This window comes from Ptychodera flava, chromosome 14, assembly GCF_041260155.1.
Source record: "Ptychodera flava strain L36383 chromosome 14, AS_Pfla_20210202, whole genome shotgun sequence".
Lineage (NCBI taxonomy): Eukaryota > Metazoa > Hemichordata > Enteropneusta > Ptychoderidae > Ptychodera > Ptychodera flava.
Window position 1 is genome coordinate 22,379,887 of NC_091941.1, and position 23,921 is coordinate 22,403,807.

General features: G+C 37.6%; 1 protein-coding gene across 11 annotated transcripts; it reads right to left on the bottom strand.

The window, feature by feature from the left end:
• Positions 1–9,764: 9,764 nt before the first annotated feature.
• LOC139149775 (uncharacterized) lies at positions 9,765–23,734 on the bottom strand. 11 transcript variants are annotated; one of them, XR_011556147.1, is made up of 5 exons: positions 18,673–23,734; positions 17,659–17,788; positions 15,063–15,222; positions 14,298–14,455; positions 9,765–13,887 (listed from the first exon to the last, which is right to left on the bottom strand). XR_011556147.1 is itself a non-coding variant. In XM_070721750.1 (2 exons), exons 1-2 carry the CDS (start codon positions 19,472–19,474, stop codon positions 13,880–13,882), a joined length of 810 nt encoding a protein of 269 aa, XP_070577851.1. In that variant the 5' UTR covers positions 19,475–23,734; the 3' UTR covers positions 9,765–13,879. The 11 variants fall into 11 exon arrangements, 3 of the variants coding, with proteins under 3 accessions (XP_070577851.1, XP_070577850.1, XP_070577852.1); XR_011556145.1 differs by lacking the exons at positions 14,298–14,455; positions 17,659–17,788; XR_011556146.1 differs by lacking the exons at positions 9,765–13,887; positions 17,659–17,788 and having other exon boundaries at positions 14,201–14,455.
• Between the last annotated feature and the right edge of the window lie 187 nt (positions 23,735–23,921).

Below are 23,921 nucleotides of genomic sequence, written 5' to 3' on the forward strand. Positions count from 1 at the left end.
CCCTCGGGCCTGTGAGTCACCCCCAAAAACAGACTGTTTCCCTCGGCCTACGGCCTCGGGAAACAGTCTGTTTTTTGGGGTGACTCACAGGCCCTCGGGGTACAGACGTATGCTGTTGCCCTCATGGCCAGTCAATATGTGTATAATGATGCCCTCTGCGAACGTGATGATGCCCTCTGCGAACTTGATGATGCCCTCTGCATTTGATATTACATGGATGACGTCAGTTTACTTACTGCGCAACCTTTCTGCGCGTAACAAATTGTCGTTCGCTTGTAGGCCTACTTGCAGTCGGCAACTATGGCTGCGAAACCTTATGCAGAGCTGTCACCGGCACAGTTAGACGATATTTTGATGCAAGTAAACAGCAAACGAACGAAAATAGCAACAAGGAATGCAATTTCTGTGTTCAGCGACTATGCAAGCAACGAAGTTGGATACGCCACCGAGGAGATCGGCAAACTTTCAGCGGCAACCTTATACTTGGCACTGACAACATTTTACGCTGAGGTCCGGACTCATGCAGAAAGGCGAACTGTATTCGAAGAAGTTTGTTCGGTGTAATAAAAATAATAACACATGAGAGCTAGGGCAAGATCACGATTTTTTGCCTGCCCTTCTGCTGGTGGTCATGATCGAAATATTGATGATGCCCTCGCCTACGGCTCGGGCATCATCAATATTTCGATCATGACCACCATCCCTTGGGCAGGCAATAAATCGTGATCTTGCCCTCGCTCTAATGTGTTATTATTTAATTATTTAAATAGCGCCCGTTCATTATCTCTCGTTGCCGTGTGTTACCAGAAACACATCGCTATACCCCTCGGCCTACGGTCTCCGGGAATAGCAATGTGTTTCTGGTAACACACGGTCCCTCGGGGTAATAGACGGGCGCTATAGCCCTCATGACCGGGCAATAGGTGTTTATTGTAACACACCTCATCCGCAGTCTGTATTCTAATTCGCCAATTGATAGTCACGTGGAATGCGTTCTTTTTGTGCTGATCCACGTAAACGACGTCATCAGGCATCATTCGTTTGAACTGTTGCCTGCCAGGCATCAGTTCTGAAAAATGATGCCCGCTGACGTCAAAAACGATATTTGACGCGAACGCGGACCGGAATGTAAATAAAGATGTCGTCTGCGGCCGATCGAAACGATAATCCAGAAATTTCTTGGTTTATCCTACTTTCTGAAGAAGAATTGAATGCTTTGGTTTCCAACAAGGACTCGATACGGACAAAAACTATTATCAAAGGTGAATTGAACGTTGTGCAGAAGTATTACGGTCTTTTTAGGAAAAACTTCTTCTTACTGAACCACTCCAACATATTACATCATAGACCTACCGTACATGCGACAAGTTTTGTGTATAGTACGTTCGTATGCATGGCTACGGATGAGGTGTGTTACAAAACACATATTGACTGGCATGAGGGCAACAGCATACGTCTTTAACCCCTCGGGCCTGTGAGTCACCCCCAAAAACAGACTGTTTCCCGAGGCCGTAGGCCGAGGGAAACAGTCTGTTTTTGGGGGTGACTCACAGTCCCTCGGGGTACAGACGTATGCTGTTGCCCTCATAGCCAGTCAATATGTGTATATTATAAAACATAGCATGTGCATAGCCATAGTGCCTATATAACATAGCATGTGCATAGCCATAGTGCCTATATAACATAGCATGTGCATAGCCATAGTGTCTAGTATATAACATAGCATGTGCATAGCCATAGTGCATGATATGGCTGATCGATAATTCTTCTTTGGTGAATGAACATAGTAATTATCACCGGCTCGTCAAACATAGAATACGTATTTTTTAATGAAATTATAAGTATATTAGCGAATGGAATATCTTATCCTATTGTTGAGGCTCCGAAATATTAAGCTCTTGATATATTTTCGGGAATATTTGTTCTGTTTGTGAAACGCACTTTATTGTTCTACTTCCAAAGTCATGTTCTCATGTTTAGCGTTCAACTTTTCGATACAACCTGTACGTAAATGTTGTATATAGTTATTCGTGACAACTGAAAATTATGGTCAAGGTCATTAACTTTTGCCAACCATGACTGCATACCGTACACTAAGCATCGTCTTTGCGAGGTTAATATTTTGTATCGCAGCGTCCTACTTGGTTAAAATAAAGAAAACTTAATTGCTTTTGTGTAACAAAAATAACGTAAATATAATCATATCTAACAGCTATAAAATCAACACTTCTAGCCGTCGACCCGAAAATACAAAAGCACATCGTAAAATATCTTGATACTTCACACCGTATGTCAAATAGAACAGTCTGCGTTTGGAGAAAATTAGTGCCAAGAGACTCTAGCTTCCGTTTTTCAAGACAGAACTTTCGTTGAATGTGAGAATCGGATACCCCAGGCCTGCCGTAGTGGATGTGTAAGCTGTTGGAGGGATACTTGAATACTGAATGACTGTAAAATGCAGCGAAAGCAATCATTAGACTTCCGTCAGATTTTGCCATCCCGCAACACTCAAACTTCATTGCTGTCCCACACCGCTCAAGCTTTTCGAGAAATGCTGACGTTCTGTCAAGCTGCAAACGGAAAGTGTTGAATGAGATAAGAAACAAATAACGAATGTTAGGCCTAACTCCCGGGGCCTAAACCTTACGCCCGGACACCTGGGGAACGTATTAACGTGTGTAATATAAGCTTATTCGACATTCCTATCAACAGACGAGGCAAACTTTAAAATGAAAAATGAATTACCATAACCCTTAGGAAAAGAATCATAATGTAAAACGATAGGGGTTTTTCGATTTAGCAGCTAGGATGTCTGATGGATAGCGTGACACGCGAACGCGAGCACCCTTTTCGTCGATCATGCGATGGTTTTCGTTGGGTTTTAATTAACATTCAAAAGCGCCCTCAACATTGAGTATTGAACCCGTTTGTACGGCGCCTATCTGACAAAACGTGCTTATCTGACAAAACTCTTTTTACCAATAGCCTAGGGAGTCACTTAGCCAGCCAGTGCACTTCTCTGCCATATGTATCACTGCAACTACATGGTGATATTACGCCATCGGAGTTAGCCGATAATGATCGATAAAGCATACGGTACTTTTCGCTTTGTGACAAAGTGAACCAGGTAAGTATATATACATGCTATAAGTTTAATATTATGCATGGATGGACCTTAATTTTAATAACTCGCCAGCGTCAACATGCAGAATCGATAATTTTGGAATTGTGTCATTTTGGTACCCCGCGATAGTGAGCCCTCTAGTGACAGCATTAGAGTTGAGGTTTGATTCAGCCTGTTTTCGTTTTATCTTGCACTTGTCTCAGTGTGCATCCTGTCTTTTACATTAATAAGCAGAAGATAAGTGAAGCACGTAGTGTCTCAACTACAGTGAGCGAGCCTGGCGGCTGATACAAGAGCAACCATAATGAGAGAAGTTCACAGAACAAATTACTCCAAGAGAGTTTATAGCCACAGTAACACTAAATTTTTTTCCAACAAATTTGTTTTTGCATTCAATTCTATATTCCCATTTAACTCTCTTAAGTGTGATTAATGACCAAGTTTTTTCACCTCGCTGCATGGTCATTATTATTCACTCAGTGTGACAGTTTTCAGATTGGGTACCGTAGTGCATTTCACCCAATGCTGTGTCATAATATGACAAGCACTACGAAATCTTACCTTTTGAAACATTATTGTGTTTATCCTCAAACTGTTAACTTGAGTGTTATCTAGGAGGGGGGGATCAAGTTGCCAAATTTTGACCCCATGTTAAGTGCATAAAAATAAGACTATTATCACTGTAACCCGACCGACGTCGTATTTGGAATGTGATTATGGCTAAATTAGAGATCATTTGAAACTTCAAAACCCTGATTTTCAATTTTGATGTGTTTAGAAACTGTTTATAAACTGTATATATTTCGTGATAATTAGTTAAGTTTAATCCATGGATGACTCAACAATATTTCAACTCGTGTGGTGCTTACCTACCAGACACATGGGCTGTCTCTGTGTGTTGTTTTCAGCACCTTTTATCATACAGCTTGGCTACCTTTGCCAAGTTTGTATCCCGAAATAGCTTCCACCTAAAAAAAATATCCAAATGGGACAGCAGCATCACCTAACTTAATATGCAGTAAGTCGTAAATTGCTATCACTGATAGCAATCAGTACTGATAGTATCAATACGGAGTGAAGTGAGTACAATGAACAGCATGTCATTAAATGTCTGAAAACTGAGGTCGTCTGAAAACTGTCACACTGAGTGTACAATGAATATTATTGTTGAAAATGGAATTTATAGTCTGGACTTGAATTCTTTTGTATACAATAACAATGGCTTTTTCTGATGTCAAGACTAAAACAATTCGAGATTCCAAAGACTGCAGGGTATTCCACCATTCTATGTGGAATAGAATTGGAATTTGGAGTTGACACACAAAACAGTACCACTGGGAAAATATTAAAAGAAATTGTGTTACTTCAGCTTTTAAAAAACCAGTACAAGTGAAGTAAGAATAGAGGAATCATTCCCACATTCTTCTTCCCCAACCAGGATATCAAACGGTTCACATCTAAATGACGTGTCAATGAATGGCCACCAGCTCTTGCTGAATGCTTTTTTTCCTGTTGTATTTTTGTCTATGTAATATCTATATTAAAGCTATCGTGTGACACCAAGTATGGCTCAGCATTCTCCCCGTAGCAATAAAAGAATATCAGCCCATTCATGTACTCTAATTTTGGGAAAATAAATGAAATTCATTGATATAAAACTTAATTATATTGTAATGAAAATTAGCCAATGCCTGATAACTACTTCCAAGAGAAAGATTCTTGGCACGGTCCCTCCACTGTGTGCTAGGTAATGGAGTCTTAAGTACGCAGTGTTGTATCAGACTAATACCTTAGTTACTTGATAATACCTTGGCAACAGTTGGTATACCGGTATACATAGACAGTAAGCTTACAAGCAGTGGACAGGGAGCCAGCTTACATTTGTTTATCCCTCTTTCTCCCAGACAGTATCATTTCCCCATCTACCAAGTCAGGAAAACGTGGTATTGAGCCAAAACCATATGTATTTTCACTCACTTGGCTTGGTATGTAGAAGTCATAGTTTACAGTATCTCTGTCTTCAGGGACCTTCATATTTTCAAGTCTTCATTAAAATACACGATATGGGACATGTTTTGCATTACTAGCTTTAACCAACTTGACCTGATGGTGAAATATGAACTTTGCAGGAAATTTAACTATACATTCCTGAGCCAAAGATAGTGTAGATAGGACAAGAATTTTTAAATATATTTTGATGAAATTTTTCCAAACTTAGCCATGGCATTACCACTTACATTGACTTTACTATTTTATATCTCAACAAAGTTTGATACAACTGCCAGGCAGCTGTTTTTTAAGAAAAAATTTCCCATGTTACAGATCAATAAATGTGGCTGCTGCATTGTACATTGGCACATTAATTTCTAAGAAAACACATTGTAATGTTCGAAAAGTGAGAAATCGAGCGAATTGTTTTCTTTATTTCGCCTCTGCAATTTTCTCTGAATGTTAAGCCAAAAACTTCAGTTCTGATTGTTATTCTGATTTAGTCTGCTCCCCTGCCCATTTCTACTGCTTGCTGTGCTGCTCACAAAAATAGGGTCAGGTATGGGCTACTTTAGGGTAGCAAATTACGTCCGAATTTTGACTGAATATTAATGAACACAGTCACCTGACAAGATCATGTGATCAGCATATGTGTATAGTGACATGCTTGGATTTGAAATTAGACAAAATATTTAAACTTGAAGTTATTTGCATGTCTTCACTTTTAAGCCTCTGACTTTGTACCTCTATGATGGCATTTACTGGTGAAATGAGGATTATGGTATATGGTTTTTTTCTAAGACATGACAGACTATCCCTCTTTTCCAATCTACGGCATTGATTCTAACATGAGTGTTTTTTTTCATTCAATTTTGACATAGGATTCTAGGTTTGGGAAACCAGGGAGGTAAAATTACTCCATGTGCAAATGGCATCTAATGTTGGAGATAACTCAAGGTTGGAAATAAATTTAATGCAGTCATTGAGGTTGTACTCTTACTCCATGACAGCCATGCTTACAATACCTGACCACATTACTGAACAGTGCAGCCAGCGGTAGAAACGGGACAGGAGACCAAGTTTAACTCTGAATATACATTTCAAAATATTTCAAAAGAAATAAGGTTGGATCTGAATCCAAACTTTGGTTTGATAATCTTCATACATGTCCCTTTGTAGTTGTCAAGCTATATAGTTTATGAGGTGAAATCATCAAAACACCATATGGAAATGTGAATCCTTACATCAATGTCACAATCATTGAATGTAAATCTAATCTTTGCTTGAACGGGAATTTACAAGACCGTGGGCACACAATAGGAAGATTACTGATGACTCAGCCATTTGCGTACCAGATGGAATTCAGTTTTTGAATTGTCATAGCATTGCTTTGACTGTATGAGAAATCCTGATGGGCACTTTCGGGACATATGCAAATATTCGTAAAGGGAACACATTTTGAAACATATGTGTTTTCCGACAAGAAACGGAACATTTTTTCAGTTAATTTTTGACTCAAGATAGTCGCTACATATTCACAGACATCATATGTAAGACTCAATGACAATGAATGCCTGAAAAATGGGAAAGTCATGAGATTCTTGGACAAAACATGCCACCTCCAATCAGTAGCGTGGCTTTTTTACATTTGCATAGATTTATGATAATGCGGCTTTTATAGGGGTAGTTCCTCTTTAAAAGCTTTTATGTATCCTACACATTTGTCACTGTAGATTCCTTTATTTTTGCTCAGAATTTATTAACAACAAACCATTAAAGGTATACTGTCACCTGTTTCACCTGTTCCAATTTTGCCACAGTTACCATGGAAAGAAAAAATCTAACCAATCACAGATTTGAAGCAGCTGGCTGCTTTTTAAAAGCAGTGCCCTCACAGGGGCATTTTGAATACTAAGGAATACCCCTTTGACCATATATGAGCCTATTTAGATTACAGGTGACTGTATACTTTAAAGGTAATATGCGCCTCGAAAGTGAAAGACTTAAACTTTTGCTCAAACTTTCCTCAATGAAACTTTCGACCATTCTCCTACCAAAGCAAGAAGAAAAATCACGGGTCACCATGCAAACTTTGGAACTAGAGATACAAATTACTTGAAATTCCCCGATATTTGAAATTCAAAATGGCCGCCATCCCTACGTTAACTCTATGGGAAAAAAATAAAATTTTCAATTTTCAAAAAAACTAAGATGGTGAAAACTTTTTTTTTACCAAGAGCTTTAAAATGAGCCCCCACAAGTGGTAGCTCAGAAGAGAATTGATAAAATTTGAAGACTTGAATTTCTGTCCCCGATGCGCGTTCTACCTTAAGTTAAACCAGAAATTGCTCAATTTAAATAATTGTACAAAATGCCTGAAAAACACATTTTACAAAGTGCACTAAAAGAGCAACTCTGTAGTACTACAAAGTTGATAAAACATACCACTCAATAACAACCCCACAACAGTATGGCAAAAGATTTGAAAATTACATTGTGGGCTTGTGACCCCTTGACAAATTACTAGGGGTGCCAACATGTCAACAGAGGGGAATCCCCCATCCCCCTGTGTGGATGAAACACTGATGTCAAAGTTGCTGTTCGATGTGCCTTTAAATAGCGATTTCCTGACAATACTTCACATTGATGTGTAAATGTTAGTTACAGACTTAAATGATGTGGTTAAATAATTTAACATTTTGCACGTAGTTTGTGTGACCTAAATGTGCACAATGTCAACTGTTAATGTAAGGTTATCGTCATTCTTTTGGACCCAAAATCATCCTCCAACATCAGCGTTGGTCCCTAAATTGAATTGGAAAGCCTGTTGTTTGAGGGCGCTCTGGGGGGGGGGGGGGGGGGGGCGTCCACAAAAGCTGTATCAGGGCTGTAAAGGTTTATCATATGCCTTATACTGCCTAGATAAGACAGTAGAATTAATATTTTACATAGTCTGTAGTATTTTGGAATGCAAATATCGCTTATTCAGTTGCCGCTTTGAAGTAATAAATCACAAAGCTCAGAGCCGTATTCCCAAGCTCTTGTGGATTTACATTAATATGCCACCATTTGTTTACATTCTGTTGCTCTTGAAATGGGCACTCCAGCCGGGCTAAAGACAATTCATGATAGATTGATGCTGACAGTTCTGACATTCACCAGATCAAATCATCAGTATCCTACTTCAAAATACAGTTTTGTATGGTGTACAATGTAGTCAACAACTGTTGAATCTGCTACACAGAAAACACTGTTGAAAACGATAGCATAAACAGTATAGATCAGGATTTTTGACATGTTCATGTTCATCTAGGCATATGATAATATATTTCTGAACATTTGGTTGGAGCTGCAGTTTTTCGTTTGACTCCCTAGAAGATGGTTTAATGTCAGGTTTGTCTACACAGCTGTTGTGTGTACAATCCACAAGATTATTTTTGGGAATTCAATCATCGTTGAACTTGAATTCAATAACAATAATATTGCCTATTACTCATGTATAGACTATGTTTACATCCTAAGTAAAATCAATCCACATGCCAAACGGAGTAGAAAAGGAATACAGAGTTGATAAAAATTGAGGAAAAATTCTGAGGATAGATTCTTGAAGGAAAAGAATTCATTTTTTTGCTCACATTTGGTGTACCAACGTGAGGTTATCGTATAAGCTGAATCAGTTCATTTGCATCTGATTTGCATGTCTGTATGTCTGTATATTTGTTGGTATGTGCGGATGTATGTCCCATACCGCCAAAGCTACCATCTCAGTATTTGGTGTACAGGTAGATGCAGGGGTTGAGATGTGAATTTGTTCAAATGAACATTTCAGTGTCAAAAATGTGCAAATGAGGTAAGAAAAAGTGAAATCCTGCAAATGTGCAGGAGTGATGGCAGTGAGAAACAGGCAAACTCCACTGATCTTGACTCATTTCCTGTCATTGTTTATGGAATATTACAGCTGCAACCATAGACAGTAGATGGGGGAAGACTGTTTATACTAGACTAAGAGGGGCTTGTTTCTGCTATGCATGTTGCTAAAGTTGACCTCCAGTACCTAAAGTTAGACCTTAATTACTTTTGTCATTCTTGTTTTTCTGGTTTAAACATATCTTGTTTTTTTTCTGGTTGTACTGTGCAGAAATCATTGCCATAACATCAACGTAGAATTTTCGTCCACTGAACAGATAGAAACAACATTTATTGTTGATCATTGGTAACCCATACTGGTATATACCAATTCTGATCAAATTAGAGCGACACCGTATAATTGCGGTATTTTTAATAAAAACACAATAACTATGCTGCAATTGGTAATCTTTCAAAAACATTTTTTTGAACAAAGGTTGTGAAAAATTACCAATGTATGTTATCTTCAAGTAATTCAACCCATTGTAACTCCTACTTGGAATTGGAGATTTCATGACATACATAGTCATATCCACAATGGATATTGTTATGTTTTCTATTAAAAATGTGCAACATTTGCAATGGCTTCATAGATGCTGTTGCTTTAGTATGAAATTTTTATGGTCTCAGTAATACCTGCAAATGTAACTATAACATTTAATTTGTAATTTGATGACTTTGATTTTGTTTATTGCTTTCAGCTATGTACAAAAATGGAAATCAAAGACAACAGCAGAGAGTCAACTAACATCAAACATCACATCAGGCAATCAAGTTTCCCAACCTGCTTTAATTGGACAGAGGGTAACACATCTAGATACTGCAAGATTCATTTTCTTCTGAACTTCAGTGATCTGAACATTGATCTATCTTTTATTTCTCTGTTTTACAATAAGAATGCAACAAATGTGTCATTATTTACTATGTATCAATAATTTTCTTATGAAAATCCAAAATGAATTGGTGAAATTAAAATTTTCATCAGTGTATTGAAACCAGCATACAAAGTAAGACTCAATCATTTGATAAGATCATAAAATAGCAATGTATACTACTAAAGTTTATACGTAACCATATAAAGTTCCAGCAATGTCAGAATACATGTATACTCCTTGTTACTCAATTGTTGATTCAGAGCAATACAATATGAACGTCATATCTTCTGCCATTGAGATTTTGAAAAAATCATTATCAGTCTGTGTCATGTCCAAAATTGGCGATGCTATACCATAATATTTCCACAATTGCCAAATCACCGATCGGATTACGTCATTGATAACACTGCCGTTAGTGCATGTTCGCCAGCATTGTATGAATCACTATCAGCTACTTTTGGCCTTCACTTTGGCTGTAAAATCCAAAACTTCGCACTACTTTCATTTAGAACATAATCCTATGTTCTACAAGAACACGCTGACAATTAAACAATAAGATCATCAATACAGCAACCAAATCATTTCAAAAACCCATTTCCTTCATCTCTCTAGCTGCCATCTCTGATATAAATGGGGTTTACTGAACAATCTGTGTGGGTATGTGATTTATATTTCGCAGGACTTCAGGCTGGGGTCTGGCATCAAAGCAATATATGTGTGAGCCAGACTGAAAATGGTACACAATTTTGAAAATGTGTGTTGACAGAGTGGCCACACAACTGTTTGAGATTATGACAGAATACAGTGTGATTTTATTTCACAAACAAAATCCCTATTCCCATGAAAAGTACAATGCTAAGTCTTTGGCAAAACCTACCCTTTCACAACTGACAATATTTTTGATATTGATCTCCCACAATACACAAAAAAGTTGTGTGAATGGTGCAGCGGGAGAGTGTACAGCAAGACTGTGCAGCGTTCAACAAAGTATGATGTACGTATATCATGGACGCATCGGGGGTTGCCAAGAAATACAATTTTAACTGATGGCGCCCTGGACACTGATTGGCTAATGATAGGGAAAAATATTATGGTATAGAATCGCCAATTTTGGAAATGACCCGGGCTGGTATGGGTTGGCCTGTAGCCCAGCGGTACTGATGGCGGTGACCCTGGACCTGAACGCGTTTGATAGACACCACAAGCACCGCTGCGATATTACAGCTAACAATTACCATAAGGTTCAAAAAATTGTCACATCTAGTGTGGGTCTTTCAAAAGATTGTTAAAGTTACAATTATGTCCTCATTGTGTCCAGTAGCTTTACTTTGTGTCACTTATATTAATCTTGATTGGGACAAGGACCTACGAAGTGATATTGATAATGGGTCAGAAGAAATCATGTGGAGCTATTTTCTAATTTCGATTAGCTGTTAATATGTTACTTAACTATAAGTTTCGTCATTGCAGTCGCAATTATATTAAGGAAAACCAACACCAAATTTAGTATTTCACCCAATTCGTAATTCCCATTTGCATTATTGATTACAAATAAGTTTGGCCGCAAATGATACTGCGCTGAATGTGTCATTCTTAATTCAGAAATAGAATGCTAACAGAGCAAACTCAAGATCAAAATTTGATCCAATTTTAATGTAAATGGTCAAGTAAACCAATGAAATCATGAAATGTTCTCATATTTTGACTTTCATTCTCTGATTTCAGGGTGAAAAAATTGTTGGCCAAATAATGATGACTACTTATTTCTAACTTCAAATTTCATTTCTAAATGTAGACTTTGGCATGTACTTCGCACTTCAAAATTTCCAACTTGTCACTTCAAAGTTTCCGACTTCTCACTTCAAAATTGTGTTTCTAAAAGTAGACCAACTAATATAATCATTTCCCACTTCAAAATTTAGCCATCCTATTATTCCTTTCACCACATGACACTGAGACAAGATGTGGCCAATGGACATAATTACCATAACACAGTAGGTCTTTCTCACAATATTTTTTTGATACAGATCTATGATAAAACAAGTTATCATTGATGACACAGTCCCCACTTGTTAATGGATATTGTAAATACAAGTCCTGAGAGAGGATAGAGACCTCCTCATTAACTATGTCTGTAATTAAAATACTTCGATACAGATGGGGCTTAATCATTAATGGCCGAGAATGAGCTCAATGGTGATGAAAACATAAAACAAGTGGAGAGGCTGCCATCCTCTCCACAAAAGGTCCTTAAATGAGTCAATTACTAATTAATTGACAGGATGTCGCCAAACAGTTTTGCATCCTATCATAATACTGACAGATTATCACTGGTGCCATATTTAATATATAAAGTTTGATGCAGTGCTTCTGGACATTCACCCTAACAACAAATATTCATCCGCTATTAAATTGTCATTTGATTGTATTTACAACACTACTTGTATGAGATCAATATCTGTACAAAGTTTCATCAAATTTGATTCAGTATTTGTGGATATATCACTCTAATTAGGAAAGTTCATTGCATATGTAATTAACCCCTTGACTACCAAGGCCAATGTATTCATATACCGTGTACCAGGCCCCTTATGTAAATATTGATAAAATCTGGGGTGTGGTCATTGCAACAACATTGCTTAGAGTAAAAATTGAGTAAGTACCAATAAACCATATATTTTCTGAATTTCCCACTTTCACATACATAAGTTTTGTATTTTCAGGTCACTTGACTGGTCACATGACTCATCATGTGACCAGAGTTGGCAAAGAATATGCTGGGAAAGAATATTTGAAGCATTAGGACGTGTTTTGAATCCATAAAATGACTCAAATTTGAATACAGTTGCAATTTTCATGGCATTGAATTTACATATATGTAATAATAACTACCCTTTACTTTATTTAAAGGTGTACCTTCTTAAGAATTTTCTCATAAAAGGCAGAGTAAATGAACCACAAACATCAGCATCTGACATAATTCTACATTTGAAAATCAACACATTTTATTTGTAAATACCTTCTTTATGTCTTCCTTGCAGAAACCTGCATCTAAAAGGGTTATTATTTATCAAAAAATAATTGACAATATTTAAAATACATTTTAGGGAACAACATATCACGTGACCAATTACATGACCAGTCATGTGGCCAGTCATATTGACAATATGGCTGCTATAAAAAGTTCACTGGGTTATAGTAAAAAATTATATTTCCTCCAGTTTCATTAACAGAATATTGCTGTTAATAGAACATATTTACATATTAATCATTTGTTTTCAAGAAATAAACATTTCGTTTTATAAAAAAAAAACAAAAAAAACCCATAAAAATCTTGCAAGGAATGACATCAACCAGCTTCTGAAAACTGTAAACAATCAGCGGGACGCTTCTCTGATCAGCTTGACCTTTTTAGGGTCGAGGTCATGGGTCACGACCTGTGCTTCCGGACTTTGGCCGTACTCGGACGTACGGGGGCGCAATCACATTCAGGCCAGGTCGGAATACATTTATCTTAGTCGCGCTGTGTGCCGGTGCCGAAATTACGGGATTTTTAGGGACAAACACGAAGCAAATACGCCTATTTCCGGCACTAAAGGTATATGGTAATTCAAAATGGCGCCGGATATATCCAGCGTTCAAGGTTGTCAAGGGGTTAAAATACACATATATCTAATAGCATTCCATATCAAAAAGCCATTCATTGAACATTTCAGAATCATCTTCATTTAGCAGAAACACATTTCGATGCAATTCATATTTAACTTGATGATAGTGAAGAAATGTTCGCATGATTCTTGTATTATACAAGAATGGAAAATTACACTCCTTATATCTATCAAATGATTTCATGTATTCTTCTGAGAATATAAAGAATTCGCCAGATCTGTCTACTTCAATGTCTATTCCCTTGAGGTGAAGAAAGTAAACAAAACAGAGATTTCTGCTGTCCACATGAAGAAATGTTTGGTCTTCACAAGCTTGGTTACCAGCCTAAAAAAACAAAACAAATGAGACTTTAATTGAAGTGTTTGATATATCATAGGTAGAGGACAGTTGTACTTAGTTGCATGTGAAGACCATAAGAGGCATGGTACATATTACACACTCAAAGCATGTGCAGGCTTTGCATTGTTGCTTTCAGTCTTCTCAGTTCTTTCCATACTTCCAATTAATTCACAAACAACAACAACAAACCGTTGTGGTACCAACAGGTTAAACCAACAATAGCTGTAACTTAATAATTTTGTGCAGCTTATCAAATCTAACAAGATCAGAGTAACTTACTCATTTAAGCCAAGAGATGTTAAATGAACAAAATTTTACTTGAGAGAATTCCTAGTGACATTAATGATCTTCCAAAATGGAATTTATGAAATCAATCATGATATGACAATGCCTACCGTATCTACATCTGTTCTACTGCTTAGTTGTTGCTTAACTTCCTCTAATGTAAAACATTGTGTCTCATGATATTCAAAATCATAGTTGTGTGAAACTTTTCCTGCCTTTTCTCTAATATCTTCAAGGTTCATTATCTGTTCTAACTGTTCCAGTGGTTCTGACAAATGATTAAAATTTCATAATCACCGTGAGGATAACAATATATCAATAGTATGTGCATTCTCTGAGATAAGATATAATTCTACAAATAACTCAAAAATAAACCCATGGGTAAAAATGGTCAAAACTGAAAAATTACATGTCGTACAGTATCTGTGTGTACCCATAATATAAATATACTCCACAGATACAGCAATGATGACACAGCTGTTACAGTATAACAGCAGTGTACAGTAAAGTTTTGGTACATGTATCAATTACAGGGAGGTGGTGGTCAGAACACTCCTCAAAGGTTGCAAGGGGCCCTTACGATCAATGTAAACACATGTATCTAGAGTACATTGCAGCATGATGAAAGTCAAAACATGTTTGTATAACAATAAATATTATAAAATTTAAATGTTACAGCTATGTTGACGTGATGCAATAAATATCATCTATGAAATACATTGTTGATATGGGCCAGACTAAAATACAATAATGGGATATTGCAACTTACAGGTACACAATGCAAGTGTTCATAACAGTGGATTTTTAAAATATTTCAAGGCGAGTAGTACAAGAACTTACCCAACAAAATTTGGAAAAAATTGGAGAACACTTACTCATCATCACTTGCATGTGAAGTTTCTCAAGGTAGACTGGTGTTATAAGTTCCTTCCATTGTTTGCATACACATCTCAATTTTACTGCATTTTGTTCTTTACCTTCGCAGGCATAGTTTATTATTATTGTAATAATCTCTGCTGGTAGACATGACATAGCCTGAAAGCCATATAAATTCTTCTTTTAAATTGGGCACACAAAAGGTGTGTATGTAAATAACAATTGAAGTGACTGCAGCTGTAACTGCTGATTTTGTTAACATTTTTGTTCTAGCTGTCTGTGAAGCACAAAAATTCATCCTCAATTGCAGCTATTGCCTCTTTAAAGCAATAGATCTGTATCCCAATGAAGGCAGTAGTATCACTGGTATGGATGGATGGATGGATGTATGGATGGATAGATGTATGTATGTATGTATGTATGTATGTATGTATGTATGGATGTATGGATGTATCCGTGTATGTATTGATGTATGTATGTAGGTAACAATGTATATATGTATGTATGTATGGATGGATGGATGGATGGACAGATGGATGTATGTATGGATGGATGGATGTATGTATGTATGTATGTATGTATGGATGGATGGATGGATGGATTGATGTATGGATGGGTGGATGTATGTAATTGTGTGGATGTATGTATGGATGGATGGATGGATGGATGGATGGATGGATGTATGTATGTATGGATGGATGGATGGATGGTGGGATTGATATATGGATGGATAGATGTGTATGTATGTATGGATGTATGTATGTATGTATGTATGTATGGATGGATGGATGGATGGATGTATAGACGGATTTATGTATGTATGTATGTATGTATGTATGTATGTATGTATGTATGTATAAATGGATGGATGGATGGATGGATGGATGGATGGATGGATGTATGGATGGATGGATGGATGTATGTATGTATGTATGGATGGATGTATGTATGGATGGATGGATGGATGGATGGGGGGATTGATATATGGATGGATAGATGTATGGATGTATGTATGTATGTATGTATGTATGGATGGATGGATGGATGGATGTATGGACGGATGGATGTATGTATGTATGTATGTATGTATGTATGTATGTATGTATGTATAAATGGATGGATGGATGGATGGATGGATGGATGGATGGATGTATGTATGCATGTATGTGTGTATGTATGGATAGATGTATGTATGTATGTATTTATGTATGTATGGATGGATGGATGGATGGATGGATGGATGGATGGATGGATGGATGTATGGATGGATGGATGGATGGATGGATGGATGTGTGTATGTATGGATGTATGTATGTATGCATGTATGTATGTATGTATGTATGTATGGATGGATGGGGGAATTGATATATGGATGGATAGATGTATGTATGTATGGATGTATGTATGTATGTATGTATGTATGTATGCAGGTATGTGAGAGGTCTGAAATCGGCAGTCTGCGCCCCTAAACTGCGCTAGCGCATTTCAATTTGCGCTATCAAACTCCGCTCTCATTCTGCGCTATCGATCTGCGCCCACATTCTGCGCTATCTATGGAATGTTGTAAGTTTGGTTTTGTAGCTGCGACATTTACGAAACTAACGCGATATAAATCCGTGGCACTTTGCCACAGATTGATAAAGCTGCCAGCCAGATCGTAGGACATATCAGTGTCGAAATATATTTGTATTTACTTGTAACTTTATAGCTGTCGGTTGCCTCCCACCATCATGCCATTGCCAACACTTTGCAACACTATTTTTCATAATATTAGAAAACTTTTCAGTATTTTCGTAATGTATTTTTAAAAACTTTGACGTATGTCAGGATTGTCAGGACGACTGGTTATGAGTAATGTAAGATCAAATATATTTCCGGTACAATCACGACATACATACATTCTGTGGACAGTGGATCCGACACAAAAGATATGTGAAGTAGTAAAAATTAGATGATTTTCTTTCTCGTATAAGGAGGTCGGGAAGTGATCAAGTAGTTTAAAGCTCAAAGTCAAGTTCTGACTAAAATTATGTTAGTATCCCCATGGTTAGACGTTGCTGTTAGTCGACGGCGACTATTTCCCCGAGTCCAACAATGCACAGCAGAGTGAGTGGCAGGGCTGGCGACTGATTATTAAAGTTACGCGCCCGAAGGGCGCGCCGAAAAATACAACTGAATGATGAATTTTGTGGCTGACACTAGCATTTTAGGCAATGATGAGCCTGTGTCAAAATTCAAAAACACACTGACCCCCCCTATTGGGCATTTCAAAAACATGGTGACCCCCCTATCACCAAAGTCAAAAACAGGGTGACCCCCCCCCATGAATCCACCGGCCCCCCCAGGCTGAAGAAACTGACCAGTCCCTTAAGACCTTGTGGACAAACAAATTGGGGTTTACGGCTGAAATGTAATGTGATTGAATGTAAGGAATAACAATCAAAACTATGCAAAGAAAATTAAAGAGATACATGTTCAGTGTTTTTTTCAAAGTCTCCAAAACACTTTACATTTAAAACACACGTTAAAAAGTGCATGAATTATCCCTTTTGGATGGATTATATGGTGATTTATAATCAATTACAAAGAAATTACCAAGTGAACGATGAGGACTTTCATTGTAGATTCTGGCATATATAGGCAGATTGGATGCCCACGTTCCACATTCACCATTTAGCAAATCATACCGTATTTTGTCTTTGACAGTACGGTGTGATCTTTCATCCTAAAATATAAAGGAATTTAGTTTTAGTTTAAATCATTAAAACCAAACGTGCATAAACTGCATTCTCTATTTTTTTTTCTAAAACGGTTCCATCTTTCTATATAAGTTACAGTATACACAAATAATAACTATAAATGCACTATACCTCAGCACATTTCAGCTGACAAATATCAATTTGTTACGAGTAGAGAAGACACTACCTATTATACAGGGTTCGACACTCATGTATTAAACAGACTATTCCGCGTGACCAGTAAAATGTTGATGTGGTGGTCACAAAATACACACTGGATTGTGCTACAGTCCACGGTAGTTGATGTTTCGTTTGTTTGCGGCCCACTAAAACATCCTGCAGGCTTGTTGGTCTTCAATCAAAGTTTACAGGCCAGTTGTTACCGCGATACATCGACGTTATAACTAGTTTACATTTCATAAAACAAATTAAGCGAACTTTAACACGTACAGCAAAGTAGAGATGCACGATCCGTCGTGCGTACTGTCTGAGGCGGATGTTTCGATATATACCATTTTACGACAGTCATGCAGAACTCACTGTTATCATGCGCCATGGGCCAGAATGTCTCAAAAATGTTACGTCTTTGAAGGTTTTACGGTACTGTTACAGATAGACACAGGAATTAAATTTTCTTCAAAAGTATTATCTTTCCCAGAGGAACAATCTGTATGGGAGATTTTACGAGTTTCACCTTCAGTACATGACATCCCACAAACAGCTGGCTTAGTAAATTTGCTCTGGTGAAACCCTACAAACTTCTTAACACATTTACGAGCTATGTGCCCTGGTTTCCCACAATTATAACATATTCTACTATCGAAATAGTCTCTTGAATTTCTAAAACATTTCGAAATATTATGTAAAATACCTTGACGGCGATTAGACCGTATTGCTTTACTGTCAGCCTTTCTTCTTCCGTATTTCTCTACTTTCCGTCGTCTCTTGCCTGTCTGTTGTGAGTCATTTTGACGCGATTGTTCATGCAAGTTCGATTCAATGTCCGACATTTCTTTCACAAGTTCTTTCAATTGTCCGATTCTTTCTTTGATCTCCTCCGTTAACTCTGCTGACTCCTCCTCTGGCTCCTGTTGCAGTTTGTTGATAACTTCGGCCGTCTTCGCGTGTTCATAGGCGCTTGTAAAATCGGAGGGATTCATTCCTGCGACGAATGCTTGTAGTGGAGGTTTCAGTCCATTCATAAAGTACGACAAAATTTCTTTGTCGGTTTTCCTGGCTTTCTCTGCCTTCAGCTGTAACAGTGATGCGTATTGGTCGACTGTCTGGTTAGACTGCTGTTTAAATTTGAAAAGCATTTTATCGTACAACCATGTTGGACCACACTTATCAAATCGCTCAAGGAAAGTCTCTCCTAAGATTTCCATGTCAGCCCGTCGATCGCCAGGTAAATTCCGAAACCACCTCTCGGCTTCGTCTGATAAGTAAAGGCCAAAGCCTTTGAGTCTTTTTTCATCTGACCAGCATCGAAAGTCCGCAAAGTTAGTATATCGCTGCCACCATCGAAGCGCGTTCTCATTTTCGAGACCGTGGAAAATGCCCGGTCCTAAACAATCGCCGTTTCCAGAGACGATGTCCTGTAACTCTGCCAACCTGGCCGTGACATCGCGCTGCCATTCAGCCACATTTATACCTTCGTTCTCGGCTGCATCCATCGTGCTGTACGTATTTTTCGTTCGGTGTTAACTTTTCCAACTGGAGCTTGCTCTGTATGTTCGGATTCTCCCACCATGTATTGCCATCGACACTTATCCTCCTCGGGGAATCGCCATGCGAGAGGATATCGGGATACAGAAACAGCGTAGAGACTCCAAGTCTTCAAAGATAACACCGTTTATTTCTTATAAATGGATGTTACATATTGCCAGATAGGTCCTTCTCTCAAGATGCTGTCCCTTCGTCTGCGCTGGTGTACGTAAAGACACCGTGTATATACAATTCAATGCATACAACCCTTATTTACATACAAATAAAATGCAATCTTTCCCTGACATATTTGGTGCCAAGGTATCTACGTGTATCAATCGCCAAGACCATAAACACGAGAACAGTGTGTACTTGTTAGATTTCTCACATGACGTAACAGTATGTACTTGCTAGATTTCTCACCTAAGGTATAATCATCGCACATAAGTAATAAGTCTTAACCTGTCTGAACCTGATAATTAACCTTTATGCAGAATTGACGTCAGAGTCAATGAACTCTGTAACAAGTCTTATCTCGCCGGTCTGGGGAGTGAACTGCTGCTGAGAGGTACTTCGAGATCTTTGACAGAGTAGAGACTCACAAAGTTGTTGGATATCAATGATGGTGGTTTATTACCGAAGTGTAAAGTTTACACATCAGATGCCCAGCTATCTCCCACTGACCATAGTGGGTGATTATCCCTTTTTTAAAAGAAATTGTAGCATCCTAATTAGATTAAATTAGTTAAGCCTCCAATCGCTAATCGACTAGTATTTCTTGATTGGTTTAAATAAAGAAATACATTACTAAACTTTCTCTGATAGGACATTGATCATATAAAATTTTACATAATCTGCATAAGTGACATCATCGTTATACAACATTTCCCTTATGTAATCGTCCCAGGGTCCTGTCTGGTATTGATGATACGAATTCACTCTACTGCCTTGACAATAGATGTCACTAGTACAAGTTTCTACCTGTATCCTTGATACTTAGGTATCAATGACGCAAATACATTGAATGTCCCTGACAACGGAGTTTTAACCAAGATGAAGGAAAATTCGTAATGATCATTAACCCTTACACAGACTTGGGAAAGTTCAGCCGTCTCGTTCATTGACCTTTGTACAGATTCCGAAATTACAAAAACAATATCAATAAGCCAGAGAAAATTTTAGTCTGTAACACTCCCCTCATTTCAAGGAATGCGTCCCGCATTCGAGTATACTAAAACAATTTAACATACAAGTAAATATTATTAGATAAAGTGAATAAATGCAATAAAAAATACATAATCGACAAAGTGTTTTGTTAACATACAACATAATTCAAAAATAATAAAACCGATAAAATACATGTCAAGGCTAAAATATAGATGGTATACATACATATAGAATAAGACTGAATATATATCGTGAAAGTAATTAAGTAACTTAAGAAACTGAAGTTATTTCCCTATTCTTTCTTAATGGAGGGGTCGAGGAAGTAATTCAATCGAGGCATTCGGTTCAAGACTTTCATCCATTTCGAAAGGGAAAAAAACCAACTACTGAAACTGATATAATATTTCCAAGGTTGAACTTAATTTAACTAACAATAGGCGAGCCTATGTCTGACCTGAGTCAACGGTACACACCTTGAAGTCAACACCCTGATTGTAAACAGTCGAGGTATTGCTAACTGAATCCAAACAACAAGAAGTGTTATGTATAACTCGCAGGGTCAAGGAATTGGGTCATTGCATCCATACACTCGGTCAAACTGGAGCGCTCCATTTTCACAAATAAACACACAACGATTCACGCGAAGTCAATCTTTTCACTCATTCACCTGACCACAGTTCCGAGGCCACTCATGGTAAAGTGAACTTGTCTAACATACCTGGCTATTATGGGTTTGTCTGCTATTTTTACAGGATGTCTCTTAAGAAGTTCCGACAAAAGTATCTTTCAGGTTCTCAGCATACTTCCATGTATTTTCTTTGTGGAACAACCCTTTCACTTTACCAAATACATGTCATTTACCATTTCGATACCGGCTTATCAAAACATTATCAACTACAGTCACAAAAATAAAATCGTTGTTGGAGGCAGATTGGGTTTTATCGCCGATTTCTCAATTTTTAGTTTCAGAGAATGACAGCTTAAACTATTCCCGTCCTTTTAACCTCGTGCTCCTCCCTTCTTGCGGGGGCGAAAAAGTTCTCAATTTCTCTCTTCCTTCTTTTTGGAAAGCTATTTACTGAACGCAGAATAGCAAATTCAATACAAAATAATTTCTCGAGGTAAGTATTCATTAAACCATCAAATAATTACCACTCACAATACACATCGTTTTCTGTATAAACAAGACTCAAATCAATAATGTCTCAGCTGCTACACGTCGATACTGCAACAAGTGCATCCTCAAAATAAAAAATAACACATATAAAATCTTCTCTTACATGAAGTTTCTCCATAACTTCGTACACAAAGAGTCACTTTTACTCGTCGTGACTGTATAAAATTCCCTTTAAATCTCTTAAACTCGGCTTCTAAATAAACTCAAAAATACCAAGACATTATTCTTTTTTCAAGTACCGTTTACACAGGCAATGCATCAATTACAGAAATACGTTCCGCATCTGATTTCCATAAAACATTAAACATATGAATGATAAAAGTAATTGGCGAATTACAACCAAAGAAATCCAAGTTAATTCAGCAGGTAGGATTACACTACACACAAACATTCATGCTGCTAAACCGGCCTCATAATGTGTATACAGTTGAATCCTTCAACGCATGACTTAATATCGAAATTTCTCATGCTTCAAAAGTCCAAAAATGTTTTTAAATTTGCTATACGATAGAAAGCGCTCTTTGATAACGTAAAACAAAGATAATCTGTCATGAATTCCAATCATACATGTATTACAATCGGCTAAACGCCGGAAATGATATCTCTTACCTTGTAAGTTATTACACACTAACTGTTCCATCAAAGAAAGATCGAAGGCATTTCAATAATTGAACCATAACCGTGAAATACAATATACGTGATGAGTCTTCGTGGGAATCGTTTGCTTAGAGTTTATCGAAAGTTAGTCAGTTATATCATGCATAGAGTCGTTGATTGATGCTTCGAACGTCGATACGTTACTCACGAATGTCTTCACCGAAGAGGCCGATAATGTGCGCGTGACGGTCCGATCGGTCTTCGCCGTCCGGTTCATGCTGATTAGTTTTCCCATTTCGTGGCCACATCATCGGTGTTCTTGGTTGTTCTTAGTCGTTCCTCGAAGTTGGCATTTTTCGAACGTCGTCTCCTCCCTTAAGTTATTTACTAGCTGGTAGTGTCTGTCATGTTTCACAGAATCGGTTCTTACCGGATTCTTATATCTCGTAGTCGATTTCCGAGCACCATTTTGTCGTTATCGGATGTTTGGTCGTTGTCATCGTGGTCGGCTGCCGGTTTTTTGGTCGGCCATCGTCAGATAGTGTCTTCCATAATGAATTGTCATATACTTCACGATGTGAGCTTGCTTCTTACCCGTCGGATCTCCACCAAGTGTTATAGTCTTATCTCGCCGGTCTGGGGAGTGAACTGCTGCTGAGAGGTACTTCGAGATCTTTGACAGAGTAGAGACTCACAAAGTTGTTGGATATCAATGATGGTGGTTTATTACCGAAGTGTAAAGTTTACACATCAGATGCCCAGCTATCTCCCACTGACCATAGTGGGTGATTATCCCTTTTTTAAAAGAAATTGTAGCATCCTAATTAGATTAAATTAGTTAAGCCTCCAATCGCTAATCGACTAGTATTTCTTGATTGGTTTAAATAAAGAAATACATTACTAAACTTTCTCTGATAGGACATTGATCATATAAAATTTTACATAATCTGCATAAGTGACATCATCGTTATACAACATTTCCCTTATGTAATCGTCCCAGGGTCCTGTCTGGTATTGATGATACGAATTCACTCTACTGCCTTGACAATAGATGTCACTAGTACAAGTTTCTACCTGTATCCTTGATACTTAGGTATCAATGACGCAAATACATTGAATGTCCCTGACAACGGAGTTTTAACCAAGATGAAGGAAAATTCGTAATGATCATTAACCCTTACACAGACTTGGGAAAGTTCAGCCGTCTCGTTCATTGACCTTTGTACAGATTCCGAAATTACAAAAACAATATCAATAAGCCAGAGAAAATTTTAGTCTGTAACAGTACCATGATGATCGTTTCGCAGTCTCTTTTTAAGCGGTATCGAGTGTCCGTCCAACTTTTGAGAGCCATTTTAAATTTAATTATCTATATTTATTTGTGACATGATGTCAGGATGATCGATGAGTGACTAGCACATGTACTATATAGACAGCGACTCTCCACAAATGAATGAAACAAATTATACAAATGA